This window comes from Corythoichthys intestinalis, chromosome 8 (assembly GCF_030265065.1).
Source record: "Corythoichthys intestinalis isolate RoL2023-P3 chromosome 8, ASM3026506v1, whole genome shotgun sequence".
Taxonomy (NCBI): domain Eukaryota; kingdom Metazoa; phylum Chordata; class Actinopteri; order Syngnathiformes; family Syngnathidae; genus Corythoichthys; species Corythoichthys intestinalis.
The window spans coordinates 10370252-10395628 of NC_080402.1; the positions used below are offsets into that span (position 1 = coordinate 10370252).

The window sequence follows — 25377 nt, forward strand, 5'->3', positions numbered from 1 at the left end:
CTTGTATCATTAACATGTTATCTGCCGATTGTCAGGCTTTATTCCAGGTGCTATTGGAGCCTCTCAACATCGAAATCAACCGATAGACTCCCTCGGAGCTCACTCTCAGCAAGTGCAGCATCAACAGCACGAGAACATTATTACCTCTTATACCGGTGCAACAAACGCTGCCAAATACCTTCATGGCCATCCAGGATCTTTTCCAAGCACTTCAACTCCAGGGAGCATGTTTCCCCATCAATCCACAGCACCAGCAAGCCCTTACCCCTCCTCTGCCCAGGCTCCCAACTCGTTCATTGATGGATCTAAACGTTCCTACCCTGGCTACCAATGTAACGGTGGTATGCCGCTTGAAAACTACCATCCGTACTATGCTTCAAACCAAAAGCAACTGGACATGTATCAACAACAACGGCAAGTGTTTTACCCAGAGCAGAAGTATGCAACACATCAGCGTTATGAGGTCAATTATCCACCAAATTATGCTGATCGAAGTTTACAAGTCAATGGCTATAACACATCCGGCATGAGGCCAGTTCACCCCATGAGAGCTTTCAGTCCCTGTAATCCTAATGGAACCATAGACCCTCATTTTATGGACCCCCTTTCAAGAGCGCCCTCCGCCCACAGAGTTCAAAACGTGACACCTGCAGGGGGTAACGGCAATCAGTTTGGTAGACCTCCAAATCCATACTTGGGGAGTCCTCAAATGTTCCCCACAGCTCAGCAACCGTTCCATATGCAAATTAAGCAAGAAATGGGTTTTGCTAACCCACAGATGCTTGGTGCTCATTTAAGTGGCGGCTACTTAAACCCAGAAACACAAACAGGATTGGGTCTGTTAAACGGTAACCCATTGTTAACTGGTATCAAGCAAGAGCCTGGAATTCCACAGAGACCCGCAACCCCACCAAAGCCAGAAATCTGGTCGGACAATGAGCACAACTTCTTGGACCCTGAAATCGGTGGAGTGGCGGTGGCACCTAGCCATGGCTCTGTCCTCATCGAATGCGCTAAACGGGAGCTTCACGCCACAACACCTCTCAAAAATCCGGACCGTCATCACCCAACACGTATATCCTTAGTCTTCTACCAGCACAAAAATATGAACGAGGCTAAGCACGGTCTGGCCATGTGGGAAGCAAAGGTGGCAGAAAAGGCCCGGGAAAAGGAGGAAGACGCAGAGCGAAACGGTGGAGAGGGGACGCCGAGCAAAGGCAGCAAGAGGGGGACAAAGCGTGAACATCCAGAGCCGTCTGAATCTCTTGGGGAGCCTCCTTATAAGCGTTTTATAAAGACACTCATTGAGGGGTCCTTATCGTGCACAACCAACACCTACGTCAGTACATCTCCGTATGCCTTCACTAAGGTCACAGGACCTTATAGTCACTTTGCCTAAAATACCCTCAATAACAACAACAACAAAAACACAAAAATGAAATCAGAAAAAAATGAAGGTGCTTTATTTATGCTACGACCACCTGCAGCACTGGCCTCATACACACTCCTAACCTGTTCAGGTCTTTTTCACTTTTAACAACTGAGCTTTACTTGTTGACCTTGCTATGGATGTATTTATTTTAGTTTTGCAACGTTTGCAAGATACACACTGTTAAACCATCTGGTGCTCTCAATTGTACACACAGATCTACTTTTTTTTTAGTTTTACTGGAAACAAAACTTAATCTTTGGTGGCTTTATTTTAAATTTTGAATACTTCAACTCGGCATGGAATTCCGAGTTTAAGGTGCTAATTAATGTGTGTTATATCATGTCTTTAAAGCATAACTGTTACTACAGATGGAATAATGAGAATTTGATGACATTATTAGCACAAAAAGAATGTGCTGTAACTTGGTGTGTCTTGAGCACTTCTTGAATACACACAAAAACTTATATCAATTAAGATTTTTAAAATTTACAAATTTAAAATTCCAAGAATCTCCCAGGTTGAAAAATATTTTTATCTTAAAAAAATGTTCTCCAAAACAGTATTGTGTTGGTGCTTCTTTCGCTACTTACAGTGGAGCAAATAAGTATTTTGTCAACCACTATATGTGCAAGTTCTCCCACTTGAAAATATTAGAGAGGCCTGTAATTGTCAAAATGGGTAAACCTCAACCATGAGAGACAATGTGGGGAAAAAAAAACAGAAAATCACAATGTTTGATTTTCAAAGAATTTATTTGGAAATCATGGTGGAAAATAAGTATTTGGTCAATGCCAAAAGTTCATCTCAATACTTTGTTATGTACCATTTGTTGGCAATAACGGAGGGCAAACGTTTTCTGAAACTCTTCACAAGCTTTTCACACACTGTTGCTGGTATTTTGACTCATTCCTCCATGCAGATCTCCTCTAGAGCAGTGATGTTTTGGGGCAGTCGTCTGGCAACACAGACTTTTAACTCCCTCCACAGATTTTCTATGGAGTTGAGATCTGGAGACTGGCTAGGCCACTCCAGGATCTTGAAATGCTTCTTACGAAGCCACTCCTTTGTTGCCCTGGCTGCGTATTTGGGCTCATTGTCATGCTGAAAGACCCAGTCACGTCTCATCTTCAATGCCCTTGCTGATGGAAGGAGATTTTCACTTAAAATCTCTCGATACATGGCCCCATTCATTCTTTCCTTTACACAGATCAGTCATCCTGGTCCCTTTGCAGAAAAACAGCCCCAAAGCATGACGTTTCCACCCCCATGCTTCAGAGCGGGTATGGTGTTCTTCGGATGCAATTCAGTATTCTTTCTCCTCCAAACACGGGAACCTGTGTTTCCACCAAAAAGTTATATTTTGGTTTCATCTGACCAAAACACATTCTCCCATTCCTCTTCTAGATCATCCAAATTAATCAATCAATCAATTTTATTTGTATAGCCCTGAATCACAACAAGGTTGCCTCGAAGGGCTTTGCAGAGGCAATATGATACACAGTCAGAAACAGCAAATGAAGTAACAAAGGTGAATAAATAAAGTTCAAGTCCTGGGTAGCCCCCATCCTTAGACCCTCCATGTCCCAAAAACTCCAGAGTCTTTGGGAGAAAATGAGAAACCTTGGGGAGTACCACAGTCAAGAGAGATCCACTCCCAGGATGGATAGACAGGAAGCCCCAGGACCGCTAATGGGAATTAGCAGGCGAAGTTACAGTCCGTAAAGATGCAGTGGAGTAAAGGAACAAGAAGAGGTCCATCTAGCCAGATGAGACGGGGGTAGCAACGAGGACGTCCATCCAGCCAGGGGTCCGGGCAGTCAGGAGGCTGCAGCTGAAAAATAGCCCTCGACACCGGGTGACTAGTGATGAAGAGACTAGACAGCTAGATAATAACATTGGAAAATAGAAATAAAGTAAGACAAGTGGTAGGTAGAGTGAGAGAAAGGAGATGCTCTCTCACGAACCGCAGACGGGCCTGGACGTGTACTTTCTTCAACAAGGGGACACGTCTGGCAGTGCAGGATTTGAGTCCCTGGCGGCGCATTGTGTTACTGATAGTAGCCTTTGTTACTGTGGTCCCAGCTCTCTGTAGGTCATTCACTAGGTCCCCCCGTGTGGTTCTGGGATTTTTGCTCACCGTTCTTGTTATCGTTTTGACGCCATGGGGTGAGATCTTGCATGGAGCCCCAGATCGAGGGAGATTATCAGTGGTCTTGCATGTCTTCCATTTTCTAATAATTGCTCCCACAGTTGATTTCTTTACACCAAGCGTTTTACGTATTGCAGATTCAGTCTTCCCAGCCTGGTGCAGGTCTACAATTTTGTCTCTGGTGTCCTTCGACAGCTCTTTGGTCTTGGCCATAGTGGAGTTTGGAGTGTGACTGATCAGTCAGTCACACTCCAAACTGTCCAAATTGTGGACAGGTGTCCTTATACCGATAATGAGTTAAAACAGGTGCCATTAATACAGGTGGAGCCTCGTTAGACCTCGTTACAAGAAGTTAGACCTCTTTGATACTTATTTTCCACTCTAATTTGGAAATAAATTCTTTAAAAATCAATGTGATTTTGGTTTTTTTTCTTCCACATTGTCTCTCATGGTTGAGGTTTACCCATGTTGACAATTACAGGCCTCTCTAATCTTTTCAAGTGGGAGAACTTGCACTTAGTGGTTGACTAAATGCTTATTTGCCCCACTGTATGTTCTACACATTGAGCCATTCAAATGGTGCATTTTTACCATTTAAAAGACAAAGAAAAAAAAAAAAACAAGGTTTTGTTATGCAAGGTTTTCCAGTTTTACTGTCAGCAAAAATGTTCCTTTCGGTAGGTTCATTGAACCAGCCCGAATTGTGAAAATTAAGTGTAGTTTAATGTCTGTGGTGCTTAGTTTGATGTAATTTTTTATACACTGAGGAGCATGAGGCAGGGTCAGCTCGGGTGTCACCTTCAGAGGGCAGCTGGCTTGCTGGGGATTCTTTTGTTTATTGTATTCTAAGTGTAAGATAAAAAGGTGAGATCTGTACAGTAAGTTAAATTCCCTTTCTGGAATTACTGTAATGAACTGTGTTTGTTGTAAAGAATGAGAAAAGCCTAATTCATTGTTTATCTTTGTGTTCTAATGGATCTTGTTTCATAGGGTGCTATTCAACCTGTTAAAACATACAATGTGAGACTCTTTAAGCAGTGAGAAGAAGGCTGTTAAATAATGTACAGTACCAACCAGTCGTATACCTCAAAACCAGTTTGGCAATAGGAAAAAAATATATATTTCTTTAAATATTTTTTGGTTACAGTTTAACTGCATGCCACCTAAAAGGCGGGAAAGTTAACCTCTTACTTTTGTACCTACCTGCTAGAAATTTGATTTTTTTTTAATGTTACTGTAAAATCAGGGACATTTAAAAAGAAAATGTACATTTTTGCCTGCATTTGTCTTGTTTCCTCATTCAGGGACGTGCCATTGCATTTTGTGTCCCGCTTCAACTTTTCTAAAGTAAGTCACACAGATTTTCAGAGGAAGATTTTTTTTTTTTTTTAACTAGTAGGATGGTGTTTTTTTTCCTTACAACGCATATGCACTGATGTGACTAAAGGGAAAGTATGACATCGAATAATTAAGGGCAGTTTTTTTTTTGTTGCTATTTTTTATGAGGCAAGACCAAGGCAGTATCGTCTTTGTGCCTGTGTATAGTTCAATTTATTTATAACCACTAAGCAATTGTATGATTTCGTCTCTTTATTTTTGAATTAATGTGATATATATCAGAATGACTGTAACGTTAAAGTAACAATTCACCCAAGCTTAACAAATTCGTTTTCTGAAAGCACTTCAAATTTTTTTCAGGAAAAAAAAAAACAAATATTATATGTAATAAAGTACAAAATGTTCTATTTAAAACAGGGTGTAAATGAGTTTCTCACATTGAAAAGTGCATATCAAAAATAACATTTTCAGAACGGGATGTAGGTTCTCGTCAAGGCAAGTTGACCCGCTACAGATCAAATCTCAAAGAACGTCAGTCTTTGTAAATAGTACACTCACTGTCAACACGATGTTTACTGCTAGCTCGACGAACATTTGAATTTATATTTTTGCGTTTGTAAAATCCAGAGTGATAATCTGTTCATTGTACAGTGCCCAGCGACAGTAGCAGGTTGTGGTGAGGAGATTTAAGACTTTCAGCAGGTAAAAGGAAAAACAGCAGAGCCATACTTGAAGATTATGAGTCAGCATTACTTGAATGGGTATAGCAAGAGTACTACAAGTACTCAGCTCAAACAACTAGCGGTTCATTTTTTTTTTTTTTTTTTCGCAGGCGGATATTAAATCACTTATTTCCTGTTTTATTTCTCAAAGCTTCCCTTGTTCACCTGAATGCTTCAAAAAATTGGATTCAAAATTGGTATAAAACTGTAAGTATTGTAATGTACTGGATGCAGTTTATTTTAAAGCTGTTATTTCATTGCTGATATTGCCAAGATGTGGGTGTTTTTTTCCTCCAATAAATTTATATTTATTTAAAACAATTTGGCTTGTGAAAAGACATCAGTTCACCTATTATCAATACACCCGAGTTGAGAATGTGTGTGTGTAGGGGGGCGTGTGTCTGTGCTATTTATCAGTCAATAAGGCAAACATGTTGCATTCCCATCCCTCAATGCATTTATTCATACAAAGGGTCATTAGTCAAGAAACCATTAAAAGATATGTAAAGTTGGATACACAGTAAAGTACCGTATTGGCCCGAATATAAGACGGCCCTGATTATAAGACGACCCCCTCTTTTTCAAGACTCAAGTTTGAAAAAAGACTTTTTGAACACCAAATTAATTTTTATACAGAAAATAATTACAGTACATCCGAAACAAATGATTATTTATAAAAATATATTTGACAGAAAAAGCATGTTATTTTGCCTCATTCAAATCTTAATATCTGAACATTTAAATATGTAAACTAAAGTGCAATCACATTAGTAAATGAATGGCTTCTGGTTTTTGAAATGTAAATGAACCAAGCTATTGTGGTAAAACAACAAAATTCAAAGTCTAACTGTAACTGTAGTCTTGAAACAAATCTGAACAAGGAGAAACATTGCAATAAAATAATGCAAACTGGTTAAAGTAGCTGAGATCAGTCATGACAGAACATCGCTTCAATGATATCTGGCGCCGTCTAGCGTCGTGAATGGGGAGAGTAGCTGAAATCTGTCATGACAAAACATTGCTTCAATGATATCTGAATGGGTATAATGTCTTGACCGCGAATACAAGACGGCCTCCTCATTTTTAGTCTTATTTCAATGCAAAAAACAATATTCGGCCAACTTCGCGCCCTTAGTCCATCGCGGATTTTTTTTCAATTAAACAGATTTTTTTTTCTAACAAGAAATAAATACATGCAGTATTCTATAGAACTGTCCCGATCCGTTCACGTTGTCTCTCACTCTCGCTCCTGCTGCTTTACTTGGTCACACATTGCACTGGTGTTGCTTAATAAAGTTAATGATGATTGACAGACGTTAAGGTTTGATCTTGCCAGGGATGCTGGGAAGTCGAAACTTTAAAGCGCTGCATGCGTCAATCATTGTTTAACTTGTTAAACAGTTGCGGAGGCAACTCATTGTAAGTGAGTAGCTTGAGCGGATTTGAGTGGACTCGCTCAATGACGCATTTAATAAAAACAAGCATTTTGTACTTTATTCTTGATTAAAAACAATTTTGTGAGACAGTAACTTGTTTAAAACTTATAATTACAGTGGTACCTCTACATACAAAGTTACAAACAAGGTCCTGGAACGAAGTAAGTCGAAACGGTCTTATGTCGAGCAGGATTTCCCCACAAGATTATAATTCCATTCATTTGTTCCATAGCCCAAAAACCTACACTAAATCCTTAATAAATACTACTCTTACTATTGCAAATAGCAATTACAAAGAGCAAAACAAATAAATTATGAATAAAAATCAGAATAATGATAATAGTAATAACAATAATACCTGTATTAATGTAACAAATCGGGTTCTGTGGCTGACTTTTTTTTTACTGTATCTGAACGCACCGCAGGGCTGACTAGACGCTAAGCAAGAGAGTGCGGTTCTATTTCACTTCCTGTTTTGATGCTGGCATCAGTGTTGCACAAATTGATGGAATAAATTATTAGAAACCTGGCAAAGCTGGCGATTTCTTTGGTGATGTTACCACAACATGAATTGTCACCTTAACTTATAAAGACTGGCGAACGGAGGAGGACCGCCGGGGCCGACATTCTACGGCTCTATTGTCGACCCAGTTCATGGATGCACACACCATGCTTATATTTTGCTATCATTTACATCTTCATTTCAATGGTAAGCCTCACCTTTTTCTCCTCCACCTGCGCTAACCTTTTTGGATCCAGCGTTGATTTCTCTCACAAGAAAATCAGCCGTGTATCCGTCTTCCGGCAAAACAAAAACTGCGGTATTGTAAAAAATCGTCATATTACGAGCATGTGGTCGGATGTAGAAACAAATGGCATGTCAAATTTTACGTCGGATGTCGAAAAGATCGTGTGTCGAAGCGATCGTATGTCGAGGTACCACTGTATTACATTTGAAGTTCTTAAAAACCATTTATTAAAATATACAGTATATATACATAAGTTTTTATAAATATACTTTGGGGAAAAAAGTGACAAAAAACATGTCTTCACATCTCTTTTCAGTGCTAAATTTGAATAAATACATTGAACGCACTATTTGGGGGGGTGCTACTTTGCGGTTTTTCACTTATCGTGGCGGGTTCTGGTCCCCATTAACCGTAAAAAACGATGGATCGCTGTAAATACCTCTTTTCGATTAATAATGATTACAACAAAAGGAAATGACACTGCATTCAAAACATTTAATCTGTGATTAAACTTCACACACACATTTTTTTCTTGTTTATTTAAAAAAATTAAAATGTCCAGTTCAAATGGATTGGACGTTTATGCCGTCAGTGGCACTGAAAGATGACAGTGCCAGCCTCCCAGTTCCAAAAAACCCTTCAGTACACATACTGCACTTTTGATACTGATGACGAGTGTGTTCATGATCCTTTCCAAATCACTCAGACAAAGTGCCACTTGTCCACTGTACAGACAGAAATGTTGAAAGGTGTTACATTAGTAAAGGTGTAAAACGCCTCAAATAGTCATACGTACCCTCTGACGGAACACTGTGTTTGCAACCAAAAGCAGGGGCCTGCATAAATAGAAGTTATATTTAACGATGATCGAATATCACTTATGTAAAATTTTGTATGTCACTATTATGGGAGTTATTACTAGGTAAAACATAAAAAGTCTCACCGACTGAATCAAATCTGTCGCCTCTTTGTCATTGCATATAAATGGACTGTCACAGCATGATACATTTTTACTGAAAATGAAAACAAACATCATTTTTCATAAATTCCATGGAATAGTTGAGTTAACCCTTTGAACGCTTACCGTTCAATCCCACCACATTTTGTTTGATCCCGCACTAGTGCCCTCCAGTGCTCATGTGTGGACTTGATTATCTCCACAGCAAAATCCTGAAGACAAAAAAAAAAAACAACAAAACAGAAGCTCAACACAAAGGTTCATATCAGGCATGAAAATGGGTCAGGGGTTAAAAAGGTGAGAAGGGTGTGGAGGAAATATATTCCAGTACACTGTATTGTACACCCTAACAAAATATTGAGCTCTGTCGACCCACACTGTGTTTCAGCAGGGCCATGCAGAGACCGGTGGAGGGGTGGGTGCTCGTAGATCAAAAGGGGCACATGAACAAGTATTTAATACACCTTAAAACAACATAACTTCAATTTTAACCAGCTTTAGATAATAATTGGCTGCGACTGTGACATACTTTAATTGGGAGGGGGCAACAGTGAATAGAAATCAAAACTGTCATCAACACTTTCTGGCTGTGACTCAGTCAGTCTGCCTCTTTTCTTCCTTCAACCTCTGCATCAAAACTTCCTTCCTCAACTTGTTCATCTGAGAACAAACCACATCAGATGGTCACTGAGCCACCAACAGCACAGTTTAACTATTATTTCCTTATTATCCATACTTAACAACTCTAGCACCTAATGATTAATAAAGCAATGACATAAAAATCTTATAGAAAAATAACATTGTAATTGTGTTTATAATTGGATTTAATACCCGACTATCCTTGCAAACTTGTTCTTACCAGGTCTGCTATTCACCCAGCTGATGAGGTATCCACTGCCTTTAGCAGCCTCATCTAACTCCTTTTTTTTTATCCCTCAATCTCCCTTCCCTACGACGCATGTCTATGTAATGAAATATAAATATTTAAAAAAACAAACAGACTCCCCGGTGGCTTTTAGTTTTAAAGCTTTCTTAATTTCTTTCTCACTCAATAACGATGGAGTTAGATTTGTGTTTTTATTATTCAATCAAAAAACAAAGTTACTTCTATCAAAAACAAAGTTGCTTCAATCAAAATACAGTATATACTTTTAATCCCAAAAAGTAGCTTCAATAAAAAAAAAAGTTTTTGATTGCAATAATAAATTTGAGACAAAAAAAGCATTTGAAAACTATTTTTCTTGATCAAATAATAATAATAATCAATAATCAAATAAGTTGCTTCAAACAAAAAAATATATATAAAAAGAAAAACTTTGCACATGTGTCAATCACCGTTTAACAAAGCCTGAGAGGGTTTGAGTAGACTCAGTATGAAGCATTTAATAAAGCCAAGCATTTTCTTACTACTTTATTCTTGTTTGAAAATAATTCGGTGGGGCAGTAACATGTTTAAAACTTATCATAATTCTTACATTTTGAAGTGCTTGAAAACCATTTATAAATGATACTTTGGTGAAAAAAGTGAAAAAACATGTCATATATATGTATCTTTTTTCCTATGTAAAATCTGAATAAATACATTGAACACGCACATAAAAATGGGGGGGGGGGCTACTTCGCGGTTTTCGCTTATTGCGGCGGGTTCTGGTCCCCATTAACCGCGAAAAACGAGGGATCCCTGTATTTCTGAAAAGCTTAGCAGGAGTCATTCCCACCACTCGTCGGGCCGGTGTTGTGCCGACACCGGCCGTCAGCTCAAGTCACAGCCGAAAATAACGCGTCTCAGACGGACGACGGGAGCGATACGAGGGGCCCCCCTCCATACGAGAGCATGCCGCTTAATTTGACTCAACAGTGTGTTTCTTCGTCTATATTACTGCTAAATACACAAGCTTGACGCCAATTTAACGGGAGCTATTTTTTTTCATGGGAGATTTGGCTAGCTCTTGCAGTGTTCAACGCAAGCTGCAATGAATGGCAGTAACTTTTTTATATCGCAAAATGTGAAAACGATTGAAACCATTACTCACCAAATTCAATCTGCTGGCAAATACAGGCAAGTGTGTATGCGGCGCTCTGGTCTGCCCCGGTGTGGATAAGGCCTTGTTTTTGTTTTTTCGCAGCTTTGCAATGCAACCAAAGGCTCTCCGAGCACTCTATGGTCACGTACTGCGTTTAAGGAGTGGAGGGTGGCTTGACAGCAGTGTACACGTAAGGAGTGCGTGCGTTTGGAATAATGGAACGCAGCTTGGGCCGATGATTGGTTCTCGTCAGCGAAGCATCTCGAAGGATTTGCTAACTGTCCAAGTGTCACTTTTTTAAAGAACCGATTTCTTAAGTGCTCAGTTTACATACTAAGTTAATCACATGATGATAATAATAATAATAATTAAATAAAACCTCCCGACCCCCCCCCCCTCCTCCCAAAAAGAATTTCTCCTCGGATCTACGCAATTCACGTAGGTCGCCCTTTTTGACTTCAAAACGGCGAATTTCGCCGAAAGGTGAGAGATTTTCATGCCTGTAGTCTAAACTAAGTCCTGATAGGATTTTGAGTTTTTGCAGTGCTCAAAATAAATGTATTGTAACAGATCAGGTTATAATATGGCGGGGCTATTTGCATGCGTTCCTGAATGCACCGCGTGACGTGCGGGGGTGAGGGAGGTGCGGGAGAGCGAGAGACGTGCCTTCATGTTGTTGTTGTCGTTCCACAAGTTCCCAAAAAAGAAATAACTGCAACCTAACGAAGCGGGTGACTCTTTGTCAACGTTACAGGATGATACCTGCTGTATTGGAGCACATTAGGGGCCAGTACTACTTGGTGTTTTATCCAGCAATGACTACTGAGCTAAAATTGACAGTTAGCTTTATAATGTTTTCATTTTACACCCTCATCCCTCTACAGCGCTATGTTTCACAGATGAAATAAAGCTTGTATGTAAGACACGTTAGTCACGCATCGACAGTGGTCTTAATAGAAACCTAGCCCTCCGCAGGGCTAACGTTACGTACGTGAGCGAGTGACAGTAACGTTAATCTTATTAGCGCTGAGAAGTATACTGCTTTAAGATGGCGGCTGTTTACTAACACCCCTAACTCTGTCATTTCGCATATAGTTCAACATACATGTGATATCTATGAGACACATCAGATGCTACCTGCTACCATCGCATCATGCGGGCTAGTTTTTAGCAACGACGGCGTAGTTTGTAGCGGCTGTCGGCTGCAGAAAGGTTTTTTATATTTTTTTATTGCTTCTTCCTCTACGCACGTGGCATCAGCGCGTTGCCCCGCATTAAAAGTAGTCCGGGCAAAACGTGATGCTTTGAGCTGGCAAAATTAAACGATTCCTCGAGGTGAATAAATTTACTCGGATCAGTTTTTAAACTCGAGTTACTCAAGTTGCTCGAGTATTCGTTTCAGCTCTAATCATAAATAATGTTGACTTTTGTGTTGTGAAACATGCTTTTATTTTGGCACAAGACGTGTAGAGCAGGTAGTACTTCCGCATGTGAGTAAGAGCGCATGTACACACGAAGAAGAATGTATTTGCACCCATGAAGAAGAGTACACGCGCACACATGAAGAAGCGAGTCACGCAAAGAGAGCGCAAAGATGACAGTTGAAAGCCTGCACGCACATTTGTTGCTTGTGAAGCATCCACAGAGGAACACCTCTGGCGGCTGTGGCTGTTCTCCTTGGACCAAAGGGTCAGTGGTTCGATTCCCGGCTATGACTGCCCACTATCGAAGTGCCCTGGGGCAAGGCACCTCCAATGGGTTGACAGCGCCTTGCATGCCACCAGCCCCATTGGTGTATGAATGTGTGCGTGAATGGGTAAATGTGTACTAATGTAAAGCGCTTTGGGCAAGGTAACCATGCAGATAAATGCACTATTTAAGTACTGTCCATTTACCATTTACCCGTATATAACACCTTTTGTAATCTTTATTATGGGTTTTAAATTGTGGTCGAATACTTGGAGCGAGTCTATGTGATTTCTTTTTAATGATGTGCTGACGCTAACAGATACGTGGTAATCGTTTGTGTGGATTGTTATTGCTGAATCAGCAGCTAGTTATAAACGCAAATTTAAAATACTGTTGTTGAAGATGAAACTGATTTAATCTAATTTTTATTTTAGTTTAATTATGCAAGTGTTGATGTCATGAGCAGCCGAATTAAGTCAGCAAACCCCACGGACGTCTGACATTGTCATTTCGGAGCTTAGCTTGCCATCTAGCTACCATTTAGCTCCAACATCTTGGAGAGGACAATACAATGATGTAATATACATGTTTTTGGGTAGTTATTTTGAGATTTAGGGGATATTTAGGAGTACTTAAAGGGTTAATTCTGACCTATGCGGAAATTCGGGTTACGTCGCCAGCGTAGGAACAGGAACTCGCTCGTATGCCGGGGACTACCTTTAGTTTAAAATCCATTATGATACCTTATCTTGAAATTGAGCATTGAATCCAAACTGGTTCTCAGGCTTGCCATCTGGAACCTTATATTTTCTGAACCAGTCGACAGTGGCCTCTAAATGACCAGGCCGGCTCTTGCGGACGTCGTCTATGTCTAAGAAGAAAAAAGAAATGACGTAAATTAATTTGTCTTGAAAAAGAAAATTATTTTCAGAGTACAGATATTGGAACATGTGCCTCATTTAGTTGTTAAAAGGTAAAGAAAATATACTTCTCAGGAATTTACTAGTATATCGGTTAACAATGTTTTATTCGGTGAATAAATGAGGACTGTAATATCTGAGCGAAACTTGCAGGGTAACTATTTAAGAGGACTCACTGTGATCTGTTGACAGTACGCAAACACTGTGTTTAAAATGAAAACGTGTCAAATTCCGTTTGAGACTGCGCTATTAACCTTTAAAGGTAAACTCAGACCTAAAGACTTGTAGGCTCTAATAAGCCACAATTGTTCTCTTTTACTAAAATATGTTATCAAAAACACATAAGAAATTGCCATTGGTTTAAAAATCTATAATATTTATTATATGTTTTGACTTACGGAGGGCACCATGTTTTATGCGCGCAATGGACGCTCGGCGTAATGACGTAGTTTGCCACTGTCACTAGACGAATACTACTGGTGTTCTGCAATTCCTTCCTACGCGGCGAGACGTCCAACATATGCCCACGTCGGTTAAAAGCGGCGAGTCCTGATTATTTATGGGTTTTTTTCGGTCTTTTACTACCTTTTCTTTGCCTCAAAATACTTTTTGCATACGTTTCCCTCTCATACTTTTAAGCATTTTGTTATCTTGTGGTAGCTTTAAAGCAGATTGTTGATGTTTTGACCACATTAGTCACGTAATCTATTTAATAGGGGTGTAACGGTACACAAAAATTTTGGTTTGGTACGTACCTCGCTTTTGAGGTCACAGTTCGGTTCATTTTCAGTATAGTAAGAAAACAAAATGCAAAATATAAATGTGCTAGTTTTTTATTACACACCTTTGTGCTTTCAATAATAGGAACATTAGCCTATACAAAGCTAGAATTCTGCTCAAAAAGTAGCGGGTATTTAAAGATAATCCAACAACAATTTGCCTTTCAGACCCCGCGTATTGGTAAGCTTTCTTTCTGAAAAAAGAAGAAAAAAGAAGTCCTGTGCTAAAGAGAAAAACAATCTCAATGACATTGATTTTAACATGTATTTTACAAATGAAATGCCTCAATGAATCTTTTTTTTTTTTCTTATGAACGGTTTTCAAAAGCTTTATTCGTGGATTTTCTCAAGTTAAAACGCCACACAGAAATTAATAAATTTAATTGTGTAAGCAGGATCTGTGTATTTTTATTATTATTTAATTACAGGTGTCTTAGCTCATTTCAATTTATTTTATTTAAATGGGCTATTATTTATTTTATTATGTGTTAATATTTTACAAATGTGATGTAGTATTCATTTATATTGTATATTTTATGTTGTATAACTTTAGTTCCTATGTGAATATTAGTTCCTACTTGTTTTGTTGTGGTAGGAGGGGTTTGTATTGAACACGGGGCCGTGTTGGTTATTATTATAGCAGAGAAGACAGCAGTCAATCAACAAAGACAAGTCAACTGTGCCCCGATCTACCACTCAAGAGATCTGATGGACTCAAAAAGTGGGTTACGATTGCATATTACTTTAAAAATAGACCGGATCCACCGTATTATTATATACATGAGTGACTTCTGGTCTGCCTGGTCTGCTAGCTAGTCGTATTGACACAGGAGGGCCGCGTCTCGCGTCAAGTAATAAACTGCCGTTCTTTTCGCGTGCAACGCGCTGAGCCACTTCTGGGACGCGTCTAACACACGGCCGCACTGCGACTGGTGTGCTTGGCTGATTTACTTTAACGGCCGCGTTTCACCGCATTCTCGCGACGGCCACGTTGTAGCGCCGTTGACGTTTCTTACTGTCCTACCGTGTTGGTCCTCATTATAGTAGAGAAGATGGAGTAAATATAATCTACACAAAGAAACTGTAACCCGATCCACTCACAGCCTTGAAAAGTTAGGGTTACATTACGTCAGAAACTCGTTCGGTACGCCTCCGTTCCGAATCGAGTACCAAGAACCGAAACGGTTCAATACAAATACATGTACAGTTACACCCTTAGTATTTAAACCAGCCTTATTTGATATTACTATGTTTAAATATTGTATTAAAGGCATCTCCAGTATGCTCTGTCTGTATGCATCTAAACAAAACATGCTGAAAGTGCACGGTAGTAATTTGGGTGTCAAATTCGCCTCTTGTAGACGTTTCGCCGGTGTAGCATATTTGGGCAGAACAAAATTTTTTTCCCCTTCTCTCATCTCATCCTGTCTTTCCTGTTCATTTTGCTTTTGCTGCTCATATTGTGAAATATCGAAAGTGCTGTCATGCTCATTAATGGTTCCCTTGGGTTCAACCTACTAGTTAAATTTAAAAACTGTATGGAAACAAAAACATCAAGAGAGGTTTTAATATCAAATTATTTTTAACTCATAATTACATATCTATGAAGAAACTACACGTCTTTCTATCCGTGGTTCCCTTGAAGATTTGCCTTTTGACTGCTGCAAAGATTTGAATTCCCAGTACGCTGGACCTTCAGTAATCATGAACATGTCATATCAAGCGAGCAACTCTTTCGATGCGTAAAAACACTCACCATTTAGGATTTCGGCATCGGGGTCCTCGGCATTGATAGCAATGACCTTCCAGTCCATTTCACCCTCATCAATCATTGCCAAAATTCCTAGTACCTTCACTTGGATCACCTGACCAGGAGTGCACACCTCAAGGACAAGGTAACAAATAGTATATCAGCAAAGGAAAGGATTCGAATTCTAACTAAAGCTTCCTTACCTGCATACCGATATCACATACGTCGATTGGATCGTTATCACCGCAGCACTTTGTTTCCGAGTCTACGTGGTTGGGATCCTCCCATGTCTTTCCAGATGTGTGTAAATAAATTCAGCAATTATTGGCCGAAGACTAAGTGTGCTCAGTAATGTATTAGTAAAATAATTAGAATCTCATAACAATGCAGTTAATTCTAAATAATGCTGTGTTAGTAAATTACATGCATTCGCTTAGTTAATATTAGTATCACTTTCTGATGATAATAAAGGTTAATGAGGAAAAAAAAAACACCTTACCTGTGGGATGGCGCCATAGTTCCAAATGTAACCTTTATGAGGAAATATGTTGGCAACATATCGGAGTTTGCCTTTCTTTACGTCTTGCTTAATGGGGTTCAGCGGTTCCTCTGTCGCTATCTGGAAATCGTTGAAATAGTGAAGGAGTGTGTATTTGTGTGTATGTACGCGCGCATTTTCTGCAGTCAGTTTTTAGCATTACTTTTTTTTCCCGCCCACACATGACTGCAGTGTATTCCGTCAAAATTTGAGGCTGGATCAACAATAGTCATAACACTGTTGGGAAGCATTTTTTTGTCTCTTACCTGTTAGCTGGTTTGATATAAAAAATTTATAGACGACAGTCTTACTTTATTTTGCATGAACTTTCAAAATCCTTAACTTATCATAAAACTTTACATGCAACACTAAGACTTCAACATACCTCCATCTTGGCGTTTGACCAGCGTGGCACCTCCACCACCATGTTAAAGAGCACCTGAACATACAGAACTTATTTCAAGTACATGCAACGTACTGTATGCTCAGCTGAATTTCTGATAAGAACTTATTCGAACATACCTCACTATTGTTCCTCTTGGCCTTCTTTGCCGGCATATCATTGCCCTGGTGAAAAGAAATCATTTTAGACCAGGTGTGTCCAAACTTTTTGCAAAGGGGGCCAGATTTGGTGTGGTAAAAATGTGGAGGGGCCGACCTTGGCTGACATCCTTTACGTAGAACAATATATCTAAGCAAATTTTAGCAAGCCATTCTGAGCATCACATTTGCTTCGTTATTTTTTTAAATTAATAATTTCAACAATCTCGCAACTAGCCTTTATGGTGTTCTATTTTGACTCTCGGTCTCTTCCGAAATACAACTGTGAAATTAAACTAGCTTCAAGTTGCTTCAATTTCTCGCGACGTATCTTCCCTGTAATCTTGTCGTACATGTCAGCGTGTCTTGTTTGGTAATATTGCCTCACACTGAACTCTTTAAAAACAGTGACTGTCTCTTTGCAAATTAGGCGGACACAGTTGTTGCGTATTTTAGTGAAGAAATGGTCTACTTTCCACCAATCCTTGAAGCGTCGGCCGTCCCAGTCAACTTTCTTTTTTGTTGATTGTCGCCATTTTAGAAGGGAGTAAAGGGTCACATGGGTAGGCATGAGCCGGTATGAGATTTTGACGGTTCGATAACTGTGGGCAAAAATACAGCGGTTTCACGGTATCACGGTATTGCAATTATAGCTCCAAAATGTGTTATTTTGAGATGTATGGGTTAAAAAAAAAAAAACAATTCCATTGAACAGGATTTTTTTTTTCAGAACATGGTTGCAAATTGGAACATGAATATATTGTTAAAATAAATTATCAATAAACTGTTGTTGTTTTTTTTTTTAAATAGAATTAAAATAAATATAACTTCTAGACTATAGACCCTACTCACCTACGTCACAAAATGACGTGTCGCTGTATCCGGCCGCCATATTGTCCGTATTTTTTAGAGCTATTCTCATTGTTTTCAATTAGTCGTGCAAGTTATAGAGCAATTCATGGAAGCCCCGGTGTTATCTGACGCCGTAAACTCATTAGATGCGTTGCATAAAAGGCGTTATGTGGAAAAGCTTCAGTTTATCCATTCGCCAGATCCATATTTGATGCCTAAATAGATGTTTTTCGACCCGCTGTCTTCGCCGTCTTTGCCTGACCCTGATATTTACAACTATCTTGTCCACACAAAATCAGCCTATTCTCACGAAAGTTTGAAAAACTTTAAGAGCTTGGAGGCTTATAAATGCTACATTGCTGGTTGGGTGAAACAGGTCCTCGTACACGAAAATTCGGCAGGAATCTTGTGCTTGGGAAGGTGAGTTACGAAATTTTCAATTCTAAATCTTTTGTTCTTGCTAACATCCACTGTCAAGTCTAATGTATTTCATGTCATTTGTCAATGGAGCTAGGGCTTTTAATGTTTATATGGTTTAGCGATAGCACTCTCACTACATACATATATAATATGTAATAAATATGAAGTGCGATAGCACTACTCCAGATTGTCCCTAGTTGAATTTATTTTTTGGCTTTCGACCTCAATAGTGAAATTGTAAATTAATTGTATGACAACTGTCTTATTATCCCCTTATAATTATTTATTTTCAGGTAGTTCATTCACAACGTCTGAGTGTATGTTGTCGGCGATTAGCCTCGCAATGATCTTAATTGTGGTTGTCAGCCCAAAACCCTCTAAATATATATTAAATGCATCTTACCAGATATAAAATGACTACTACATAATCTGTGCTAGTCGTTTGGAGCCCAGTTTTCTCGTCGAATTGCAGCAGTCAATCTCGCTCTCCTCTCCGGGTCTCTCGGAATACGGTAAAACTTCAAGTCTCTCCGTCTATCTTCTCTGTTTTTGCAACCGACCGCCACACACGATTTCACCATTTTGATTATAAATGTTAACGAGCAGAAAAACACGCCATAATAGGAGGAATTTACGAAGCGCTAATGCATTAACATGACGAGTATACGGACAACATGGCGCGGGGGCGTGGCTGTGACGTCACGTGAGTAGGGTCTATACCCACAACTCAGGCTGCTCAAGATTAGAGCAAGAACAAAATAATTTCTATAGAAAAGTAAAACCACTTCTGAATAAAATTTTTAAAAAATTCTACTGCATGACTTTTTTTTGATGGTGGAAAAGCTCAAGTGAAGTGTCGCCATTTTCAGCCACTGTGTCAGCTCTAGTCTACATTATGTCATGCCTATATGTTAAAAAACAAAGAATTCATAAGTTAATAAGTTAGTTAAAAATGTATAAGTTACTTTAAAGTGTAAATATTGTTGTGGAAAGGTATCATCTAAACAAACAAACAAACAAAAAAAACATTGGGAGTGAGACCAGCGAACGTGGATTTGTGCTTAGGGCAAGAGCATCTTTCGCAATTAGCGATCTTTGATGCTATCCCCTTTTCCTCTACATTCAAGTGAATCAAGCTTGTTTTCTCACTCTGCGGCTGTAACACTCGATGAAGTTGCTCTCCCAGCTAAGCCAAGGCTAACATTCGTCTTTCTAAGCTTTTAGTTCATTTGTATATTGAATTTGAAAGGAAAATGTGTGTTTTGTTTTTGGCGAACTTCTTTATGGTGCTAATCTGTTGAAGCTACTCACACAATTGTACAACGTTTTAAATGTATTCATTTTGTATATTCCACTTACTTCGATTTGAGAGCTCAATAAATTGAAGAAAAGTACGCCTTATGTTTGGAGTATTTGTTTTTGTGTTCACTGGCTGTCTAGCCGATAGCGTCACTTTCACACACGGCAACAAACGTTAGGGGGTGAGCGCTGCCGCGCCTAGCCACTTCTGGTTGCATTTTTGACACATGAAAAATAGAAAATACCGTACTACGGTCTGACGGAAAATTTTAGTGGTTTTGAAACCACAACGTTTTCACACCACGGTAAACCGTGAAACCGGTAACCGGCACATGCCTACACATGGGTTAATGTTGCTTAGAGTGCTGCTGCCTTTTAGTGGGTAAATGAGGAGCAGCATTTAGTGTGTAAGCTACTTCATATGCTGGTAGCAGTACTGCTGACCAAATTATTAAGTCTGTGTGCGGGCCAGCCGTTATTGATTTTAGGACAGAGGCTGGGGGCCGGATTAAATTTGACCATGGGCCGCATTTGGCCCCCGGGCCAGACTTTGGACATGTCTGTTTTAGACACTGTACAAATACGAAAAGGCCTTGAATTTCACCTCAAAATATAATGAGGGTTACCTGTTCTTTCTCAGCTATCAGTGGAATGTCGTGGAAAGGAGAAATGTAGTTTCCATCGGAGTTTTCTGGGACAGAAGAAAAAAAGGTCAAATTAACAACTAAATAAACATGTTATTTTGTGAAGTGTCACACTTTGACTTGAACAGCCATTTGCTATGGCAAGAATCAGTGTAACACTGATTTAAACACGTCAGGTTTTGAATCCTGAGTTAATGGAGGGTTTAATAAGGTTCTTGCTTCATTTTAAAAGCCAAATTTAAAGCAACACTAAGTGACTTTCCAACCTTATGAAATATTTTCATAACATTTGTGATGATATGTCGACTGACATCTAGTTGAATGACACCTATTTTATATCTTGAGGGGGTCTGTATTAGGAGTGGGAACCTCAAGGCACCTCACGATACGATACGATTCACGATACAAGGCTCACGATAACGATTATCTCACGATATCACGATACAGCAAATATCGATACATTGGTCAGAAATTTGATACATGATTTTCTATGATACAACTGTTGAAACGAAAAAAATATATATATATTTCAAAATAGAAAAAATACTGTTTAAGTCATTTATTAAACAGTGACACCTTTTCAGTGCAACATTGCTGTAAAATATAAATCTACTGATAATTGTGTACTTGCACATATAGAGGAAACAAACCACAACCACTGATATTTCTTCGAGAAATCGTGATGAATGGCACCCTTAATTTCTTAAGTTTAAAATCTTTTGAAAATTTTTAACAGTGCTGTAGGTGTCAGTCAGCAGTTGAGCTTGGAGTGGGGCAATGATAAAATTGATGGGTGTTTTCTTTGTATATGACCTTTGTTGTCAAAATCATTGGTTTGAGCACTTCCACCATCTGCTTCAGCATTTGAGATGTCAGACTCAGTCAGTTACATTCTTCCTCACCTTAAAAACAACAAAATAAATTTAAAAAAAATGAAATCCTGATTTTTGTGTGTTTGAAGTATTGAGTGAATTAAAAAAATAATTGAATGTATAGAAATTAAAAATTCAATAATTACCTATCTTTAATATGTAGGCTACATTAATTATCATGCACTTCACCTTATATATCTTGGAAGCTATTCAAACCGTTTTTATAGCTTATTGTATCAAAATGGCAGTGATAACAGTTTGTGTAGTAAACTAGATGGAAAGTGGTTCTCAAGTAATATCAAATAAATCAGTAAATTCATGTAGGCTTGTTCGCTATTCATTTTCATCCAGTTTAGGGTCCTGGTTCATTTTTTTATCATTCAACACCAAATGTCATCAAAATAATACATGTAAATTAAAAAATCAATTACTAGTACATTGCAAAACTTTCTTACCTCAAGTGATGCTCTATAGAAATCAGGTGTCTAATTAGTCACCAGCTGCCAGTGAACCTTATTTTATTAGACATTTCTTGCATACAGCAAAGTCCTTGTTCACCTTACTTCCTTTATTATTGGTGTAAATTCCAAAGTGTGTCCACATGTGTTATTTTCAGCTATATTTTTCTCACTTTTCCTCCACCGTTCTCACGAAGCTTTATTTTTTTCAACCCACTTGGGGCCGCTCTTCTTCTCTAGGCGACTTGTGCGCACTTTACCTTCACCGCCACTGTTGCGCGCCCCCTAGTGGACCGCCAAGGAATTGCTCAACAAACATTGAGCAGTTTACAGCATCTATACTGCATTGTATGGCCAATATGTCAAATAAAAGTATCGATGCTTGGCGGGAGCATATCGATAACCGATCGGGTTGCAAAATATCGCGATATATTGCTGTATCGAGATATTGTCACACTCTTAGTCTGTATCACTTTCACCGGCACTAATTAACTTTGAGGAGAGCAGCAGGAATCCTTCCACACAAACTACAAATGTGCTGACTGCTTTACGGAAAACATCACTTCACTCTTTCCCCATTCATTGTAAAGACAGAAGTCGACGTGAACACTTTCACGCAAATTCTGCAGAGATGGCAGAGCAATAAGAGACAAAAAGTTTTGTCCGAGGAGGAAAAAAAGGGAGGCTCAAGAATACTCAAAGCATTGGCCCAGCTTTCACTCACTGCTGTGACACCATCCCTCCATCCACTCGGTCAGGTGGGGTCGGGGGGTTAGCCACACACATGCTAACTGTCATATGCTATTGTTTAGCCAAAACTGGATTCATTACCTAATTACTATTCATCCCTCATACAGCCGCTGGAAACAGGATTGTCGTTTAATCCATCTGTAGGCGAACAGGAGATCATGATTTTACGACACTGTGCGGGTGTGCGCTGGTCCTCATGGGAAAGGCAGTCTTCCTTAAGGCAAAACACTACGCAATTGTCCACTGGCGTCGCTAAAACCTACTAAAACTGAAAGATTACCTAGTGTTGCGTTAATGCTTTTTAAGTCCATAAAATATAATTGAAGACCAAAACATGCCACAACAATGTCTGATTAAGAAAAAAAAATATTTTGATGAAGGCCTACACGGCCGAAACGTGTCGACATTTTTTTAATCAGAGCAAAGCCGTGATTTAATAAAGGCTTTTTATTTTTCTACTTCCTGAGTGCCTCGGTTTTTTTGAATCATCACTTTTTTGATCCCCACACCAAAGAACACCAGAAGTACACTACATGCTACACTACACCCAGCAGCACTCCATGCACCTCATGTTGTACTGTCTTTTTGCACTGGGCACTGTGTTTATTTTCTAGTTTATTTTTCTTATTTACTGGAGATCAACCACCTCTTAAATAAACCATCTTCCATTTATTTTATTATTAAATTTTCACTTCCCCATCTCTGCATATTCCCGCTCACCCCCACAACAGAGCATAACCAGGAAATAGCGTCATGGCAGCATCTCACGTCACTGATGTATGCTGAGGTTGCAGCCAACGTACCATATAACATATTAATTCCATATAGTGCTGCAACGAATAATCGGTAAACTTGAGTAATTTGATGACGAAAAAAGCTTCGAATTAAATTTTGCTGCTTCGAGTATTCATTTAATTAAAGTGACGTTGTAACGGTTTGTTTTGAAAGTGTTTGCAATTATTCTAATTGATTTGCGTGGATACACTGCCCGCGAGTGGCAACAGTGAATATGACATAAATCATTTAACATGGCTGAATCCAGCTGCTCCCTGTTAAGACCAACATAAGGTAAGTTTTGGTTTGAGCTAATGTTTTTTTTTTTTTTAATGCATTCGTAATTTAGTTTATAGGTTTATTTAGCTATTTTTTGTGGGAATATGTGTTTGTATGATTTGTTAAGAGCATTGTATCTAAAAAAATTTTTTAAAAATAATAGCATTTAAGCTCACTAACTTTTGGTACGCAAGTTAGCTAATTGTTCTTTTGTTACACTTAGATCCCCATTAAATTATTTTTTTATACCGTTTGAGGTTAAACTCAGCTATTTTTATTTATTTTTAAATGAAAGTGCAATTCTGCATAGTTTGAAGACAGACTCGGGAATTTTATTATTTGCATTTAATTCTCTGTTGAAAGTGCAGTCTTCGCAAGCCTTTCTATATATATTATATATACATATATTATATATATTTTTATACCGTTTGAGGCTAAGCTAAGGTATTTACATTTTTGATGTTCGTAATCTGATTACTCGATTACGCAAACTAACCGTTCATAGATTAATCAACTACTAAAATAATCAATAGCTGCAGCCTTAATTCCAAACTCACTGGCACTGGCAATAAACGTATACCTACAGCAAGTCTCCATTAAAAATAAGACAAAGATTTTTCTAGGACCACCAGGAACCCTGGTTTAACTAGCTCCTTCTAGGGTTAAAGCTGAGAAGTGCAACAGAATGTAGGATGAATTTAAGCTTCTTGCTTTCATAATTTTCTGCATGCAAATTAAAACATGTGGCGGACCGCGGTATGCCCGCGGCCCGTAGTTCTGACACCCCTAGTAAAGTAGTCACTCAGTAAACGTTGGTGGGTCTGCTGACGTTACTGACAATGTCAAACATTAACTTTGTTAGGACATTTCATAACCTCGTAGTAAGTACCCGCTGTCAGACCATCATTTCTTTTGGGGGGAGGTTCATGTTTAAGTACAACGGTTCGACACTTACTAAAATAAATCCGGTATTCTGTAGTGTTTGGGCTGCCTCGCTCTTCGATTTGATAGTGCATCGTTTTTCTCAACGTGGATAAATGCGGTAAGGCAGCTGCACGAGAGAGCAGTTTGTGTCTGAAGACGGGAAAGTGACCGAAAAATGCCTGGAAGACGTGACTGCAGGGCCGAAATAATAGCGGTAGTCTCATGGCTGGTGCTGTCGCAACCACTTCCTGCTTCCGGTCTCCCTGACAGTGTTGGAAATCCACTTCCGGTAATGCCCTGGAAAATAAAATGGTCCTTGGTACGATTGCGTGACATTTTATCTAAAGCAATGGTTCTTAACCTTGCTAAAGGTGCCGAATCCCATGAGCTTCACACGTGCATTAATTGAACCCTTTGGAATCAAAACCACACTCCCCCAAATTAAAATTGGACATATCTACGCAAGCAAGCTAAAACCCAAGTGAATTTCCATTCAAATTTCTTCTCATTTAGAGAGCATGTTTTTCAACAGGTCAAAATGTGTATTTTATCTTTATGCCTGCAGCAGCATCACACCACTAAACCAAGACTGGCCCAATGTGCATATCTTTGAGAACTTTTCATTCAAATTTGGAGGAATACTGTATATCTTATATTGTAAAACATAAAACCTGTTTGATTGCATTAACCTTGAACAATAAAAACAATAAAGCCTCTAAATTGGGGGATAACCAGTCCAAAGCCTGGTCTAAAACGCCATTTCGCCTGGATTTAGTCAGCGTCCAAAAATAGGGGCCTGCATAATCTTCACCAAACCACTAAGACTAACTTCATTTATGTCCAGCTGAGACCTTTTACATCCATTCAAAAGTAAGATAATTTGCCGGATGACACTAAATGACATTGGTTATACACATTCATTGATGCTAATGACCGTGTCATCTCATAATTATGATTGCCTAATGAGTCTTATGGCACCATTGTCAAATAAAGTTTTACCAAACACCATAACTAACAATTAATGAAAAAACAGGAACAGTAACTGAAGAAATATTTAGCACAGAACATTAATTTTGATTGT

General features: G+C 38.9%; 2 protein-coding genes across 2 annotated transcripts in view; one reads left to right on the plus strand and one right to left on the minus strand.

Moving 5' to 3' along the window:
* Positions 1-5728, plus strand: part of tet2 (tet methylcytosine dioxygenase 2) — a 38465-nt gene extending 32737 nt beyond the window's left edge. The window contains exon 10 of the mRNA XM_057842643.1: positions 36-5728. Coding sequence (XP_057698626.1) covers positions 36-1399 — 1364 coding nt within the window. The 3' untranslated portion in view covers positions 1400-5728. The remainder of the gene's footprint in view (positions 1-35) is intronic.
* On the minus strand, positions 4073-24585 carry ppa2 (inorganic pyrophosphatase 2). The gene is made up of 12 exons (XM_057842658.1): positions 24328-24585; positions 20222-20286; positions 17007-17051; positions 16870-16923; positions 16446-16565; positions 16150-16236; positions 15953-16079; positions 13241-13368; positions 8911-8996; positions 8770-8839; positions 8623-8662; positions 4073-8551 (listed from the first exon to the last, which is right to left on the minus strand). The coding sequence occupies exons 1-12, from the start codon at positions 24518-24520 to the stop codon at positions 8529-8531; spliced, it is 1038 nt and encodes a 345-aa protein (XP_057698641.1). The 5' UTR covers positions 24521-24585; the 3' UTR covers positions 4073-8528.
* Between the last annotated feature and the right edge of the window lie 792 nt (positions 24586-25377).